The 16,408-nt window shown below is 44.7% G+C and overlaps 1 protein-coding gene across 1 annotated transcript; it reads right to left on the bottom strand.

Moving 5' to 3' along the window:
* Nucleotides 1–220: 220 nt before the first annotated feature.
* LOC107149800 (acyl-CoA desaturase 1) lies at nucleotides 221–10,460 on the bottom strand. Its single transcript, XM_015494655.2, has 6 exons — nucleotides 10,083–10,460; nucleotides 9,311–9,599; nucleotides 6,163–6,293; nucleotides 4,772–4,977; nucleotides 3,455–3,687; nucleotides 221–721 (listed from the first exon to the last, which is right to left on the bottom strand). The coding sequence occupies exons 1-6, from the start codon at nucleotides 10,104–10,106 to the stop codon at nucleotides 522–524; spliced, it is 1,083 nt and encodes a 360-aa protein (XP_015350141.1). The 5' UTR covers nucleotides 10,107–10,460; the 3' UTR covers nucleotides 221–521.
* Nucleotides 10,461–16,408: the final 5,948 nt, after the last annotated feature.

Genomic DNA, 16,408 nt, shown 5'->3' with positions numbered 1-16,408 from the left:
AACTAGGAAAGAGTTATCTGGGACAAAGATCATTACATTTAGTTGCTAGAATGTCTAGACGCTAGTAGGTGGACCCAGACCAATGGCTGACCAGCTGTTTGCCTCTGAGGCTATGAGGAAAATGAGAAAGAAAGGTAATTAAACAAAGCAAAGTCCAATGGAAATAGAAGAGAGAAAATAAGTGTATCAGCTTAACAGTGATTTTTCTCACTTTCAATACTCCTTTTTAGAATATTCAAATTTATTAATTATTTTTAAAAATTGACACATAAATTTGTATGTATTCATCATGTACAATATGTTTGGAGGCATGTATACTGTGGAATGGTTAAAACTAGCTAATTAAAATATGTATTACCTCAAAAAATTATCAAAGCTTTTGCATTTTAAAAGAATACTGTACTGGAATGGGTTAAGGTCATCACTTTTAGCAACCTGGTAGCATTATTCAGTAGTTAATCAACAGAACATTAAACCTCTGCCCAGATGGCTTTAGAAAGGGAACCTGGACAACCCCAAACTTAGGCACTCTTGTAGCTTCCATCTCCAGTTCTTTTAATCCTGGCCAAGACAGCGGCCTTGGATACTTTCTTCCGGTCATAAGCCAGGCCGAGGACAGCCATGCAGTCGATGAAGAACGTGGTAAAGTTGATGTGCCAGCGGTACTCACTGGCAGAGTAGTCATAGGGGAAGGAGTGGTGGTAGTTGTGGAAACCCTCACCTGGAACAAACCAAGGAGAGAAGTTAGGAAGCTCAGTAAATTGCTGTGTTCCTCATCTTTGCAACCTCTTACCCAGCAGGGCACCACAAACCTCTGAGAAAGCTGCTGTTGTTGAGTGAATAGATGAACCCTGTGTCTTCTACTTAAGGCAAATAGATGCCCTCAGAGGCATCTAAATAATGAATCAAGAAGCCCTGGTCACCCATGGCTGCCTGGGACCCTTTGTGAGAGAAAGTTTTTCTTGGGGGTAAGAGGATGAGACAGAACCTGGTTCTGTTGAGAAATGATCTTAAATTGTAAAATGCCAGAGCTTCAGTAAATACTGGCCTGAGACCACATAGGCTTTGGCCTTTGTGCATGTGTTGGGGGAGGGTCCAAAGGAAGAACTGTGGCTGTGCTTCTTACAAAGGTGAATATATATAGTGAAGTGCTGTGGTATTTGCCTGTAATCTCAGCAATTTGGGAGGCTGAGGCAGGAGGATCATAGGTTCAAGACCAACCTCAACAATGTATTGAGACCCTATCTCAATAAAAAATCAAAAGGGGTGGGGATGTAGCTCAGTAGTAGAGTACCTTTGGGTTCAATTCCCAGTATAAAAAAATAAAGAAAAGAAAATGAAAAAAAGTTGAGTAAGCAACACACTTTTCTCCACCATACCTGTGCTCCCCATTAAAGTGGGAGGTTGTGATAAAATGGCCGGCAGCAGCTGAAAGTCAGAAGAAAGGAAGCTCAGCCAGGGGCCAGAGCTCCCCTAGCCTTGGCTAGTACACAATGGACTGATCTGGCTTCTAATTCTCTGAGTTTTGATCCTGAAGCAGGGGAGGTACTGATGAAATAGAAGTACTCTGAAAACACTTGAGAGATTCCCCCTAACCTCTGAGATTCTGAAAACTCTTGGGATAAGCATTATTTCACTGTGCTGGAATAGAAAATAAAGAAATTTGGGATCCAGAACATTTCTGTAATTGATAAAATGTTTGGCAACTCTTGGCAGGATTCTTCTTTCTCAACAGCTTTCAACACTAGCAACACTGGCCCTTATCGTGCCTAGGTAAAGAACAGCCATGATAAGAGAGGTTATTGTACATTTTGTAGATAAAAACATCCCAAGATAGAACAGCAATGATAAGAATAGCAAGCAATCATAGGAGGTTCTGCCAAGCAAATGACTCCAACCTGGGCATCTCAAGGTACCTATCCCTGTGTATACCAGACTGTCCACAGTGTGCACTGGTAGGTGGAAGGATAACACTAAGGCTAAGGGTGACCCAGGATTGCCACTTCCACCTGTGGCTTCACAGCAAGGCTCTGAGGGAGCACTCACCATGCCTGTAGGTATCAGATTTAAAATGAATCACACACACACACAGACAAGGAATGGAAAAAGGGGAGAGTCAATGGGAGCAACTGGGGCAAAGAGACAGCTGAAGAAAAGTTCTAAAGGATAAGCATGTGACTGTTGAGATAAGTCAAGACCAACAAGATGAGAATGGCAGGAAAGAGTGGAGGAGAGCAAAGGGCAAGGGGACAGGGACAAAAGAGCAGGTTTGTAGAAGCAAATGACAAATGGGAGAAAGTAAGATATTGGCAACTAGTTTGAACTGAGGGTCACAAAGAGCCTAGAGATGTGGAAGCTCACTGGAGTTCCATTTACAACACAGGACACATGTCAGTCTAGACTATTCCATTTCTATGAAAATCTCAGATTTGGACAGCATGTTGGTGATTTATTTCATTGTATATATTCTTACTTTGAAGAATCAAAGTAAGTTTATGTACAATGCTAGAAGTTTCCTGAAAGGAGTCAGGAGATGTATGGGAGTAAAAAAGAGATACGGTGGGGGGAGAACCCTTACAATGAAGACAGTAAATATGACCTGCATTGAGAATATAGAGGAAGATATTGATGAGAAAAAACAGTGTTATACAGTCATGAGCATAGACTTGTGAGTGGGAGGGCTGCCAAGGTGCTACTGGATGAAGAACAGCTTTGATCCTGGTGAGAAGCAGCCAAGGAAAAATAACCTGAGCCTCAGTCAAAGACTACGTTCACTTAGAAAGGGCAGTAAACAGTGAAGATACATGGTAGAACTCTTTTTTTCCTACCTGGCAACTGGGAATGGAACTATAGAGACAAATAAACTCAAGAATATTCAATATCAGGTCATGAAGCAGGAACTTCTTATGAAACTATCTGCCTAGAAAAGGAAAACTCAGAGTGGCTCAATACAGGTAGCATTTAGAGATTATTTTTCAACTTAAAAATCAAAAAGTTATTATTTATTTTTCACCTTTCCCATTTACACAAGTGTTGTTTCCTGAGAGTTAGGAGAAGGTTTAGAGCCTGACCATAATAGGAAAGATCAGACAGTAGATGAGGGCAGCGTAGGTTCATCTAACAAGAAAACTCTAGAAGGATGCTGAGCAGCTCAGAAAAGCTGCCTCCAATTCATTGCAGCACAAGTGTCTAGGGCCTCACGGATCCTGTGGGCGGCTGTACTTGAGAACTGATGGGCTCTGGACTAAGGAAGCCCCAGGGCTGGGGCGGGGTGAGACATAACTGGATGGGCTTCTGAAGTTTCTGTCTTTGTTACCCTGGCTCTCATACATTGCCCCTTACTTTTATAGTGTAAGAACCGAGCTATAGTGATCATAAAAACACCTCATTTGGGTTGCTCCACCTCCTAGCCAAATATCTTAATCAGCAGACCACTACATATCTTGTGACTTACCCCCAGCTCCCAGAGAAACAAGTATATTCTCCCGAGAATCAATGTTCTTGTCATAAGGGCGGTATCCATAGAGGTGGGCAGCACTGTTCACCAGCCAGGTGACGTTGAGTACTATAGCATATCGCAGGAAAGTGGCCACACACAAGCTGTGTAGAAAAGTTTCACCCCAACAGAACCAGGGCACCAGTGTGGGCAGGATGAAGCACATCAACAGGACAGCGGGCTTGTAGTACCTACATTGAAAGATCCCACAGTGAGTCTGCAGAAAGAGAACTCTCACACCTACCTGGACTGTCCACTCTCGCTGGACTGAGCTACGTCCTTTCTCCCATACTATAGGCATAGGGTGACAGAAACCAGCACAAGTGAATAGGGTGGAAAAAGGTTTTGAGCACATAGTAGGAGTTCTACTGCCTAGGGTGTTGTCCATCTGCCTTAGGGCTCGCCTCTTGTCTTTCTGGCTCAATGGTTACTTTCACCTGTCTTGGGAGCGCCTTTTGAAACACACCCTTGCTGTGCCACATTGGTGCAGATGATTAGAGGTTCTCTGTTGCCACCAAATAAAATCCTAAGTCTACATCTGTGTCCATGACTATCCTATACTGTAAACATTTCTTGCATTTATTGATATCATTAACATAGCTCAGTGAGGGTCTGAAGGTGTAACTCAGCAATAGAGTGCTTACTTAGTCCATGAAACACATTAAGTCCCAAATATTCACATTAAGTATTCACATTAAGTGAATATTTCAATGAAATTGACCTATTAAAATAGATTGGAAATCATAGTCTATAACTTTTACATATGTGTACATATATCATTCTATTAATAAATATTAATTAATATAATCTTTTAAAAATATTTTAGTTGTTGATGGACTTTTATTTTATTCATTTATTTATATGCTGCGCTGAGAATTGAACCCAGTGCCTCACATCGTGAGGTAAGCACTCTACCACTGAGCCACAACTCCAGCCCCTAATTAATTTAATCTTATTCTTATAAAATCACATTGTATTGTATGATAATATTATATAACATATTTAAGTTTTTATATGTGTTCCACATCTGGGGTGGTGGAACAAAATGGGCTAAGGCCCTGAGTTCTATTCTCAGGATGCAGTCCCCTCCCTGCAAATGATCAGAAAGTAACAGCAATAAACTATGGCTATGGGCTTGTAGAATGTTAAATATGAGGACTTAAATGATTTTGAATTTACAGACCCAACAATCCTCTTGTCTTATAAGTGAAAACTGGGGGCCCCAAACATAAATGCCCGGGGCCACATCCCCAGGCCCATCCTCCCTTCACTCACCTCCTCTGGAACATCACCAGCTTCTCAGCTTTTAGGTCAGACAGGTCCAGTGTCCCCCCCTTCTCTTTCACAGCTGGGTGTTTGCGCACAAGCAGCCAACCCACGTGAGAGAAGAAGAAGCCGCGGCGGGAGTTGTGAGGGTCGGCATGTGTTTCTGAGAATTTGTGGTGGGTACGGTGGTCTCGGGCCCACTCATAAACATCATTCTGGAGGGACAGAGAAGAGGAACACAGGCCTGAGGAGAGATGCCCTCCTGGGAGAAGTCCAATGCCCAGATGTCTCCAAGGACCCACGGCTCTTAGCCCAAGCATATAGTCCCTAGGAGTCTGGCCCAATGATCCTAGGTTGTTGGTATGTGGATAAAGCTATGGGGAACTCTATTCTGATGCCTTCACAAGTGACAGGTCATGACAGTGACCAAGGCCACATTCAAAAGACCTCTGGTACTATCTGGGACTCTTTCCATCCTTTCAAAAATGTGCCTACATGTCTCTTCCTCCCTTTGCCCCATATGGACAACATCGAGAGCATCAAACTATAGGGTACTAGGGCAAAGATGGTTATGCAATTGTGGTAAGCACCTCACATGTTGCCAAAGAGAGGGGACTAATATGTTTTTGTTTTCCTCTTGATACAAGTTAAACCCCACACAAGGCATCCTGTGCCCATTGCTATAATGTCACAGCTAGGAGAGTCCCCTTCCTCAATTCCCTTCATTCTTTTATAAACGTGTGCCTCAATCATTCTCAGTAGTTAACCTAGCCAAATAGCAACCCCAGATCAGATCACAATGTTGGTCAATCCAACCGCAGTAACTCAAGTTTCCTCATCTATAAAGGGGACAGAATAACAGGTTCTACCTTGTGATTACCTTGTGATGCCTGTAAGAACTCAAGGAGTTAATCTATGTCAAATGCATAGCACAGTGCACACAGCAATGCTATAGAAGTGTTTGTTCTTATTACCTGAAACAACAGAGTTCCTAAGTCTCTTAGCCATCAATCTCAAAGGAATTGTAGTAGGGTTCAAAGATAATCTCCTTAAAGCATGAGTTTATTATCCACCGTCTGCCCAAGAAACCAGGCTCAGTGCATGCCCCTTTATGATGAAGGACTACAACACCCACAATGCATGAGGACACAGGAACCTTGATAATAATCCTATACCTTCAGAGCCTTTGCTGTTTAACCCCTATTTTCCTTCCTAATGACTCCGAGTATTCCATGTCAGATGCAGCCAAGCATGGAGCCTATACTTGAGATGACCACAAGAGACAAGAAAGGGCAATGACTATCCTGCTGGGGATCTGCTCTCGGCACTGAGCCCCTCCACGACACCCTGGATCATTGATAGGGTGGTGACAAAAGAGCTGAGCAGCATCGGCTTCTCACCTGGAACGCCATGGTGTCGGCAAAGATCAGGAAGAGCCGCAGAGGCAGCCGCGCTTTGTAAGTTCGGTGGCTCCACAGGCGATGAGCTCCTGCAGTGATGCCCAGGACACTGATTAAATAGTACACATAGGCTGCCAGGACAAGACGATAGGGAAGTCACCAACAGGAAAGTTCCGTGGGAAAGCATATCAAAGTAACTCTCTTATGCCACAAGTCATGTGTTCTTTAGGCTTTGAGTATCAGCTTCAGCTGAACCACAGGGCTGCCTTGTCACCTTTAGCTCCTGAAAAGTGACCATCACCTCCCTGTCTCTCTACCTAGGAGAGTGGAGAGGACTCCCAGGGACTAAGGAGGCAGGATGGCAAGAGAGGAATAAAACTCTCATGACTATGCCACTATCATTGTCCGTATGAGCGTTTGACCTTCAGCTGACCTTCTCTAAGGTGTTCAGTGCCTCAAAATATTCCCATAGAGCTTAGGAACCATGAGCAAGTGATTTTCAAAATGAGTAGCCAGAGCATATCTGGGCATTGATCAATTGGAGCTCCATGGTGTAGGGAACATTCAGGGCATGCATCACTATGGCTATTTAACAATCAGTGCAAAAGTATTTCAATATTGTATCAGGCAGAGTGGCCTGATAGGAAAGTCAGCCCTGCACAGTCATATTTGCAATGAGACTCAGTCTTTACCAGGGATGTTAATATTCTCATATTCACCATGAAAGGGGCTGGTACTCTTAATATTGCATGTTGTAGGTGGGAAATAGGTGCTCTAGAAATTCCTACTTAACAAGGATCACACATTCCTTCATAACAAGGAAAATGGGAGCCTTGGTTTGAATCTAAGTTTTGTGTCACAAGAAGTTCTTGTTCTACCTCTATTATCCACCCTGCAAGATCCATGCCCAGGTCCCCAGTCTCTCCTTTGCCAAGCCCCCAAACCCAGTCAATACTAATTCTAGACAACACTGAGAGATAATCAAAGCTGGCATAGGAACACTGCAATATTGTCCTGCCTCAGCCTCCTCTAGGCCTGCAGGATCAGGAGGCACTAGATATGATGTCTACTGGGGAAGGGAGCAATGGTGTACCTATCTTGTTAAGCAGCTCTAGCAGGCAGGGACTCAGGCCTTGGGAGAAACTAACAATTTTTCATTCCCAGGAGCCAGCTGGAAACAATGGATCCTAAGGGGCCAAGAACATAGCTGTGGTGGAACACAGGACACATTGTAACAAATTGTCCCATGTTCTTCTGGAGCTAGAGATAATAGTTTGCTTAAACAGCCCCCTCTTCTCCTTCCCCTCCCCACCAAATCTGTCTCCTTCCAGATCCCCCAAAACAGCCACATAGTCTCTAGGCTTGAAGCCCCAGGTGATTCTTTGCCTCTGGCCACATGGTGATTGAAATCTGATACTCTTTACCCATATCTGGAAAAACCACAGTGGACCCAGAGCCCTGCATCACCAGGAGGAAAGAAAGGGCTTTAGGCGAAGCAGAAGCATTCAGTTAAGAGGCAAGGAAGTATATAGGATTGTTTCACAGTGCAGATGGCCCTGGGATATTGGCATTGAACTAGGACAAGACCCCAGGCACTGTGGTGCCCATTCTATCCACACTTGTTGGTCTATCAAATAGAAGAGTTGATATGTGTTACATTCATTCTCTCTCCCCCAGAGAAGGACTGTTGGTGTCCCTGTTGATGGTTAAGCAACATCTCACAGGTTTGTCCAGAAAAGTAGCTTTGCCCTTGGGCCCTCACAATTGTTAGAGACATCTTTTCAGCTCTGCCCTGGGGGCTCTTTCACAGTCTACAGACAGATCTCTCAAAATAGCTGATTCAGGAGAAATGCTGGGATATAACACACATTGTCCTAAGGAACAGAACCTTCCCATCATCCTAAAAATATTGTCACCATTTGGTATTTGGAAAAACTGCAATCCAGAGAAAGGGGATATTCTCAGTTGCATTTCCATGTGGCACCTTGAAAATTCTCTAAGACAAAGCTCAAGGGGCCAAATGTTACTACCTATTGAACCTAAGAGATTCAGAGGGAAACAGTCTAACACCTACCCAAACAGCCCTTCCACCACTGCCCTCCAAGAGAGCTGCCAGACAGTTCCCCCACTCCTAAATTAACTTTCTAGTTGGCTTATGGAGAAGACATCTGACTCCCCAACTGCTCAGAGAGCAGCAATTGGACACCTGGGTTTCTAGAGCTCCCTACTCCTCCTTTCCAACTCAGGCTTCAGGGGCAGAGATGCATTTGCCTGCAAAGCACACGTGCAGGTCCAGGAGGCAGGCCAGGTATCAGGGACTAGTCATGGATCCCTGAAAGAGCTGAGCTAAGGGCAGGTCAGGAAGGAACTGGTGACCTTATTCCTCATTACAGCAGCCTGGGAATGAGAAGAGGCCAGGAAGGTGCTGATGTTAGGTGTTGGGTCCTTGGCACTTCACAGCCTTAGGAGAGGAAGGCAGGATCTGGGAAGGTGGGGAATGGAACATGAAGCATTTCTGCAATGTTATTTCTTTCTAAGCACATATGTTGCATTTGTGGTAGCCAGGAGAACTATCTGGAATAAGGAGCAACACATCTGTGCAACTTGGGTCATGTTATGTTTCCTCTCTGACAAACCAGCCAAATCTGGTCAAGGGGTCAAGATGAAAATCATTTTGTGGACAAGACTTGTGTTTATCCTTTTTCCATGATCTGGCCTCCTAAGCAGTTTCCCCTTGCTTTGACGCCTGACTTTGCTTAACACGTTGCTCATGAAGCCCCTGGTCTAGCATCAGGTTCCTATGCTGCCCACGTAGAGTCCTTGATTTTCTTGAAGTATTCATGGTGGGGACAGGAAGCCATGTAAATGACTTAACTTTCTTGCAGGGACCTCTGTGCCACAGGCCTACACCTAAAATCCTGCAGTGTATGGTCACAGGGCTCACTCCCAGCACCCCTGTTAAGGATGGACACTCCTGCATCCCAATCCTATAAGGCTCTATTCTCAACCCAGTTAGTCCTTCAAGCAACCAAACACACATAGCTGGCTAATCCTGGACAGAGTTGGGGCCTCTGCTCTGTGTTAACACTACCATATTAAAGTGCAATGGAAATTTGGGTGCTGGTTCAGGACAAGGGAAACTGCTTACCACAGAGCAAAGTGTAGAACTTGCAGGTGGGAACCAATGTAATCCCATACAGGGCTCCCAAGTGCAGCAAACTCATGAGGATGATGTTTCTCCAGACATACTCAAGCTCGGGCCTGGGGCCCTCTGCATCCTGATAGCTGGGGTCGTATATGTCATCTTTCATTTCAGGGCGTATATCTTCCCCCAAGTAGAGAGGGGTCTTCTCCAACTTCTCTCCCCCATTCTTCAGGGTCCCCTTGGGAGGCGCTGTGATGGTGGTGGTGGTGGTGGTGGTGTAGGAGCTGGATATCTAGAAGGCCAGGAAGTGGAGAGTCAGGAGACAGCAGGGACTGGGAGCCCAGGAGGGCTCTAATGCAGTTGGGGAAGTGTGCAGGAGAGGCACAGACTCTTCCCCAGTGCCCAGGTTACATGAAGGTGGCCTGTAACCCGAGATGGAATAGGGAGAAGCTTCCAAAAAATGTGCAGATAGATTGCAAATGAAACCTCAAGGTAAAGGGACAGAAGGAGGGAGGGGAAAACATACCAACACACAAAGGAAACCGTGTATAAGGGCATCCGCAGGACCGCAGTTTTCTTTAAAGCTCAAGAAGCAAAAGTTGATAAATCAACCCTCCAGATTAAAACCCACACCATAACCGTGGGCAGCAAAACTCGGGAAAGAAGGCCCGTTCCTCACAGAAGCTCTTAACTGTCTCCCCCACTAACCAGTTGTCTACAAGCCCCATTCGCGCCCGCCAAGCCGCGGGACGGAGGCCACTTCTGGGACGCTCACCTCCTGCAGCATGTGGGCGGGCATCTGGCTCTCGGGTGCTGGGATCACGCTCCCGGGGCTGAGGCTGCGGAGCGAATTTGGCACAGCTGAAACTGAGGGTGGACTTCGGTTCAGGGGCCCGCTTGAGCGGGGCGATCGGTGGAGCTGCGCTCGGAACACCTCTCTGCTGTGGCACGCTGGATGGTTGTGCAGGCCCGATCCGCTGTGCGCGGATCTCTCTGGGCTCGGAATTTAAGGAGTAGATCTGGCAGTGGGTGGACGGTGCCGGGTATTTCCTCAGGCACCTTTCATCGGCTGCCAACAAGGGGCAAAGTGCGCAGAGCTGCTTGGCGGAGACAGCCTGGCGTGGAGGTGAGGGCGGGAGAGGGGAGGGGACAAAGAGCAGAGATGAGCAACTACCCGAGCCAAGGCTCTGGAATGCTGCAGACAGCAACACCTCGCCGCCTCTGCCCCTGCCTCTGCCTCTGCGAAATGCTAATGAGGCTCTTGTAAACTCTGGCCTGTCATTGGCCAAAGGGAATTTGGTGCCACCTAGTCCTGCGGTTACCATTGGCTGGGCGCAATCTGCTGTTGCCTCTGCCGCCAGCTCCTCGCCCCCCTCCCTTCTTTTTCTCCATCTCCATTTCTCTTCCACCGGCTCCTGGGCCTCTGCCCCGGCACCCCGCGGCTTTGGGCGCGTCAGGGAGGTTTTTCTCTGGACGAGGGAGAGGATTTGGTTCGGCACTGGGGATGCATTACAAGCCCAGTATTGGTCACAGCGAATGGTTAGGCACTGCTGAAATTGCACGAGGAACTGTGCGGAAGCCACGGTGGCGCCCAACACACAGTTCCATCCTGTCTTCCCTTTCCTTCAGTCGCGTGGGAGGGAAGACTTGGCTTCCACTTGGGAGACTGAAGTGGAGAGGTCTGGTGCAGTCCTAACCCGTGGGGGCGGACAGGGCCTCTGCCCGGCTCCAACTCCTATATGCTAACCTGAGACAGCCCAGAACTTTGGCTCTAGAGCAAAGGTGTGCCTGCATACCAAGACCGGGCTCAGTCACAGGGCACACTGCTGGGAACCGTCACCGCCAGGCACCAGCGGGTAATCTGGTTCCAATGCCCATGCCTCCAAAATGTGTACGGGAAGGTTAGAGATCCTTCTGCTTGTCGGGTTGGAATTTTGGAGTCTTCTGCATGGGGAAAGGAAGGAAACACAGACAGGTGTTTTCACCCAGCGATATGGAATAAGAATAGGGAGGAGGTATTAAATGAATCCTGCAAGCCAACTTACAAGAGTCACTTTATAGAAAACTCTCGTTGAAAAGCTGAACCTGTGATGGCGGTACTGCATAAATAAAAGTAGTTCCATTTTTTTTTAAATGGAATCATGGGGAAGAAAAGGAGACATGGAAAGACCAAATAACTTGCCCACAGTGGTAGTAGCCAGAAAGTGATGGAACTAAGAGGTGAACACAGAAATATGATTCTGGAACTCAAGCTCAGGACTCTACTTCCCTGGTACCCTGAGTGCGCTGACCTCAGAGACCTGTCCCTCAGGGATCCATCTTCCCTGGACCTGTGGGAGTCCTACCAGGAGAGCTTGGAGCCAGGCAGGCTGTGCATTCACCCAGGTTGCTTCCATGCCCAGGTCACATCCTGCTCTGGGAAGAGAGGCAGATGAGGAGATAAGGAAAAAAGGCATTTGGGATTGTCTGGGAGCAGGACAGAGCTGTGCCTCTGGTCTCAGGGGCAGGCCAACTCCCTGACTAGTGATCAGGCACCTCCATTTCCAGACATGGCTCACTGGCCATTGGGAAGATGCCAAATGAGCCTAGGTGATCTCAGAGGTGGAAGCTCATGAGGTGATGGCTCAGAGGCAGGGTGTGGAAGCCAAGTCCACCTGTGCTGCTTCTCTTCAGGTTCTCTCAGCAACGTGTGCTCTGCTAAATTCCTTTGCCAACTGCAGGTTTACTCTTCTTGGAGAAAAATTCAAGATTTCTTTTGGGGTGTGCTCTTAGATGTGCCTGAAGATGGCTCTCCCTTTTGAGATCAACTTTCCTTCTCTTTAAAGAATGCATTTGAGTCTCATTTCCTCTACACCCTGTACTTCATCAGGGAACAATATGAAAAATGAGGGTCCCCTGGAACCTGCCCTCCTACTATGTATAGTCTGTGGTACATAGTGCCGCTAGCATTACTATAGGGCTGTTGATGTTACTTAGGCCAGTGCCATGTAATTTTTGTGCCAGAGAATAAAGAGGAGGCCTGCCAAAACAATAAGGTAGAGGTAGAACAGAAGCCCTGTATTTCTTTTCAAACAGGCTATTGCCCTGTGGACAAAGTTCTAGAAGTCCAAGAAAGTTCTGACTTAAGGAGAAGGAGATTCAGGAATAAGAGGTCAGAGCAATTTAATGTTGATAAGCAAGATAGAATGGTGTGTATCACATACCTGTGATGGTGTCACTCACTATCTTCAAACCCCAGAAGGTCACCCCTGCCCACAAAATAAGACTGCACAATAAGGACAAAATTTTTGAAAAAGCTTGAATTGTGGTATTGGAAAATATTATTTCAGTGACGATTAGAACTTATAAACAACAATGCAATTCATATTTATTTACAATAGGGTTTTCTCCTCAACTGATATTTTAGCATAGAAAAGTACAAAGTATGCTTGGGAGATAGAGATTGGTACTATAAACATTCCTATATGAAAGGGCACAAGGAATCACATCACTTTGAAATTTTAATTTTGATTCTTCAACTTAAAAGAACAAGACAAAAAAATTGCCGCATGTAGTAATTTTAAGTAAATAAATTGTCAATAGCAAGAATTTATAGAAATCAATCTCCCTATTCATTCAGTCCTTCCCAACCGTTTTTGGATCTGATACTGGAACCTGGAACCTGCTCTAACACTATGTATAGCCTCTATTCGGAACAGAATTGGGAGTACAAATCTATGGTTGAAAGCATTCCCTGCTTCACCTCCATTTCTCTGGGTGCCTTGTACTTGAGTCTGGAAGAACTGATGTCCCTTATGCTACCTAATACATGGCCAGTAACACCCTGAGTCAGAGCAATATTTCGATGAGTATTGGGCCAGATTTTAGTTGTCCCTCATCTACACTCCTGGAAAATTATTACTGCTGACGTGAACTTCACTAGAACATAATTTAGAATTGAATGATATGTCTATTTTAGCATTCATTGCATTCTCCTTCATTAGCATGAAAAATTTAGAGTTACTTCTACTAAAGGGAAAAAGCTACCTTCAATTAATCACCTGAGAATTTTTTTTAAGGGAAGAAATATTGATGGCACACAACTACTTAACAAATGTTGCACTTTACTAATTGTTAAAAAAATTATGATAATTTGTCACTAATAAAGACTTAACAATATTCAATATTGTGGAGAATGAGATGAGAAAAGCATTCTTGGAAATGCTAGGAGCAGGATATATTGATTTGCCCACATATTCATCTCAACATTATTTCTAACATTAAAAAAATAAGGTAGGGGACTGGGGTTGTGGTTCAATGGTAGAATGCTTGCCTAGCATGTGTGAGGCACTGGGTTTGACTCTCAGCACCACATAAAAATAAAATAAAGATATTGTGTCCATCTACAGCTAAAAATATTTTTTAAAATAATGCAATAAAACAATCTTATAAATGATAGAATATGATATGGCTACATCAAACATTTTGGAGATATATATATATATATATATATATATGCATATATATATGTATATATGGTACAAACACAAAAATGTCTAATGCACTGAGGGTGTAGCTCAGTGACAGAGTGCTGGATTAGCATGCAGGATGCCTTGGGATTGACCCCCAGCACTTTGAAAAAAAATATTAAGCATTTCTATATGTGTATGACATTCACATACAATTATTTAAAAATATATCTGTGTGATCTCAACAATGTAAAAAATATTATAGAAAGAATAAAGGGGGGAAAAAAGAAATGTTAAGCTGAGATCCTGGTTCTGAAATTTACTGAGATACCCGGTAACTATGGGCAATTTACTTTATTCTGTGAGCTTCAATGTCCTCATCTGTAAAATAAGTATACTAATATTTGGGTTGGGAGAGTGTAGTAAATATTTAACAAGATATTAAATTCATTAGTATAGTCTTGGATACATAGTAAATTACAATTGTTGTTATTTCATTTACATCCAGAGTCTCTCATTTTGGTATGTAAAGTATGCCATGATTGTACTTGGAATGTCCTCTTCAGCCTTAATTTTCACTTCCCTCTTGGTATCACTTAGGCCTTCATCAAGCTGCACAAGAGAGGTTAAAACAGATGTGCACGCACACCTATATATACATATTCAACTTGTGTATGAATATTCATAACAGCCCCAAATGGGAACAATGCAAATTTCCATCCACTGATTAACTGGTAAGTAAGAAGTGGTATGGTCATACAATGGAAGATTATTTGGTAATAAGAAATGAAGTACTTGCACATACTGTGACACAAATTGATCTTAAAAATAGAATGCCAGCTGGGCGTGGTGGTGCATGCATATGCCTGTCATCCTAGCAACTCAGTAGGCTGAGTCAGGAGGATCAGAAGTTCAAAGCCAACCTCCACAACTTAGTGAGGACCTAAGCAACTTAGTGAAACCCTGTCTCAAATAAAAAATTTAAAAATTAAAAGGGCTGAGATATAGCTCAGTGGTTAACACCCCTGGGTTTAATCCCTGGTGCAAAAAATAAAAAACAAACAACAACAACAACAAAGAATGCTAAATGAAAGAAGCCAGTTGCAAAGGACCACATGTTGCATGATTTTCTTTATATGAAATGTCCTGAATTGGGCTGGGGTTGTGACTCAGAGGTAGAGTGCTCGCCTACCATGTGTGAGGCACTGGGTTCCATTTTCAGCAACACATCAAAATAAAATAAAGATATTGCATCCACCTATAACTAAAAAGTAAATAATAAATAAAAGAAATGTCCTGAATAGGCAAATTTATACACAGAAAGCAGATTGATGTTTGCCCAGGCCTTGGATGGAGGATGAAGGAAGATGGCTCAAGAGTGCAGGGTCATTTTGGGGGGTAATGAAAATGTTTTAAAATTGATTGTGACAATTAACCTTGTGAATATGATAAAAGCCATTATATTGTGTGATGTAAACGGGCAAATTATATGGTATAGAAATTATATCTCAAAAAATACTTCTAGCCACTTCACCTTTCCCATCAGCCCCTGCGGATCCTGAGGTTGTCAGCTTGCTCAAGTAAACAAGCACACTGAGATGCCTTGTTATGCAACCAGCCCCAGTATCCAGTCCATCCTCACTACAGATGGCATTGTGCATTGGGATAGAAAGTCAGAATTGCAGAAATTGTCTGGATCTCTCAGGCTTTCCATGTCAAAGGGCGATGTGGGTAAGGAGGGATAAAAGCCAGCATGTGCTCCTGTCTCAGTGTTGGCCCAGCCAGTTCTCTGGGCACACAGAAAGGGGCAGAGCCCTCCTGGGATGTGGACTTCTCCCTGTCTAATGATCCAAGCTGAACCCCAGGCATCAGACAACCAGGAAGATGATGCAAATGTATTTGCTCTCCTCCCACCCAAGGACAGGACCCAGGGTGGCCTGCCCTTCTGCAGCCTATCTGGGCAACACTGTGTCTGGAGGAAATGGGATAAAACAGGCAATGAGGACCCACTGCCATGAACACATACTTCACTCATTCAGAGAATGTTTATGAACCATCCACAAGGCCCCAGACTCAGGGAAAGAACTGAGGTCCCAGGAGCTCCCCTTGGGCAGTTCTCATAGTTAATGACATACTGATGGGACCTCACCACAGGGCATTATTGTAGACTCAAGAGGAAAGACACAGGCAAAACCAGCCTGGGAGAAGCAGGGAAGAGACGCTGGTAAGAAATCCCCAGGGGCCATTGACATTAGGTGTGAAGATCAGATGACACTTCAGGAGCCCACAAGAGGGAAAGAGATTCTAACCTGACACTTTACTGATGAGGACACTCAAATATGGCTCCTCCCAGACCCCAGACTTGAGAGATGGTGCCTCAGGTCCTCAGGTGGGTGGCCCTAGATGAGAAAAGGCCAGAGTACTCATCCAGCCCATCTTATGGGATTACCAGACATGTGTCCATCTACACTGTGAAAGAGCTGTCCCTGACCTCCCTCTTAAGCTCTTTCCCCCTTTTTTCCTGTCCAATAGACAACCTGTGTGTGTATGTGTGTGTCTGTGTGTCTCCGTGTGTACGTGCACACACAAAGTTTGAAGCCACAGGTTATTGGACAAGCAGAGAGAATTCTTCCAGGCTACCTGTCTCTGAGGG

Source organism: Marmota marmota, unplaced genomic scaffold (assembly GCF_001458135.2).
Source record: "Marmota marmota marmota unplaced genomic scaffold, marMar, whole genome shotgun sequence".
In the NCBI taxonomy this organism is placed as follows: domain Eukaryota; kingdom Metazoa; phylum Chordata; class Mammalia; order Rodentia; family Sciuridae; genus Marmota; species Marmota marmota.
This window is presented reverse-complemented; position numbering and strand designations above follow the sequence as displayed.

Bases quoted from the DNA above. Each gene is read 5' to 3' on its own strand.
- LOC107149800 (XM_015494655.2), bottom strand. From the start codon at position 10,106: ATGCCCGCCCACATGCTGCAGGAG. The intron at 9,600-10,082 runs GTGAGCGTCCCA...CTGGCCTTCTAG, and splicing joins CCGCCCACATGCTGCAGGAG to ATATCCAGCTCCTACACCAC. The intron at 4,978-6,162 runs GTGAGAAGCCGA...CTGTCCCTCCAG, and splicing joins CCGACACCATGGCGTTCCAG to AATGATGTTTATGAGTGGGC.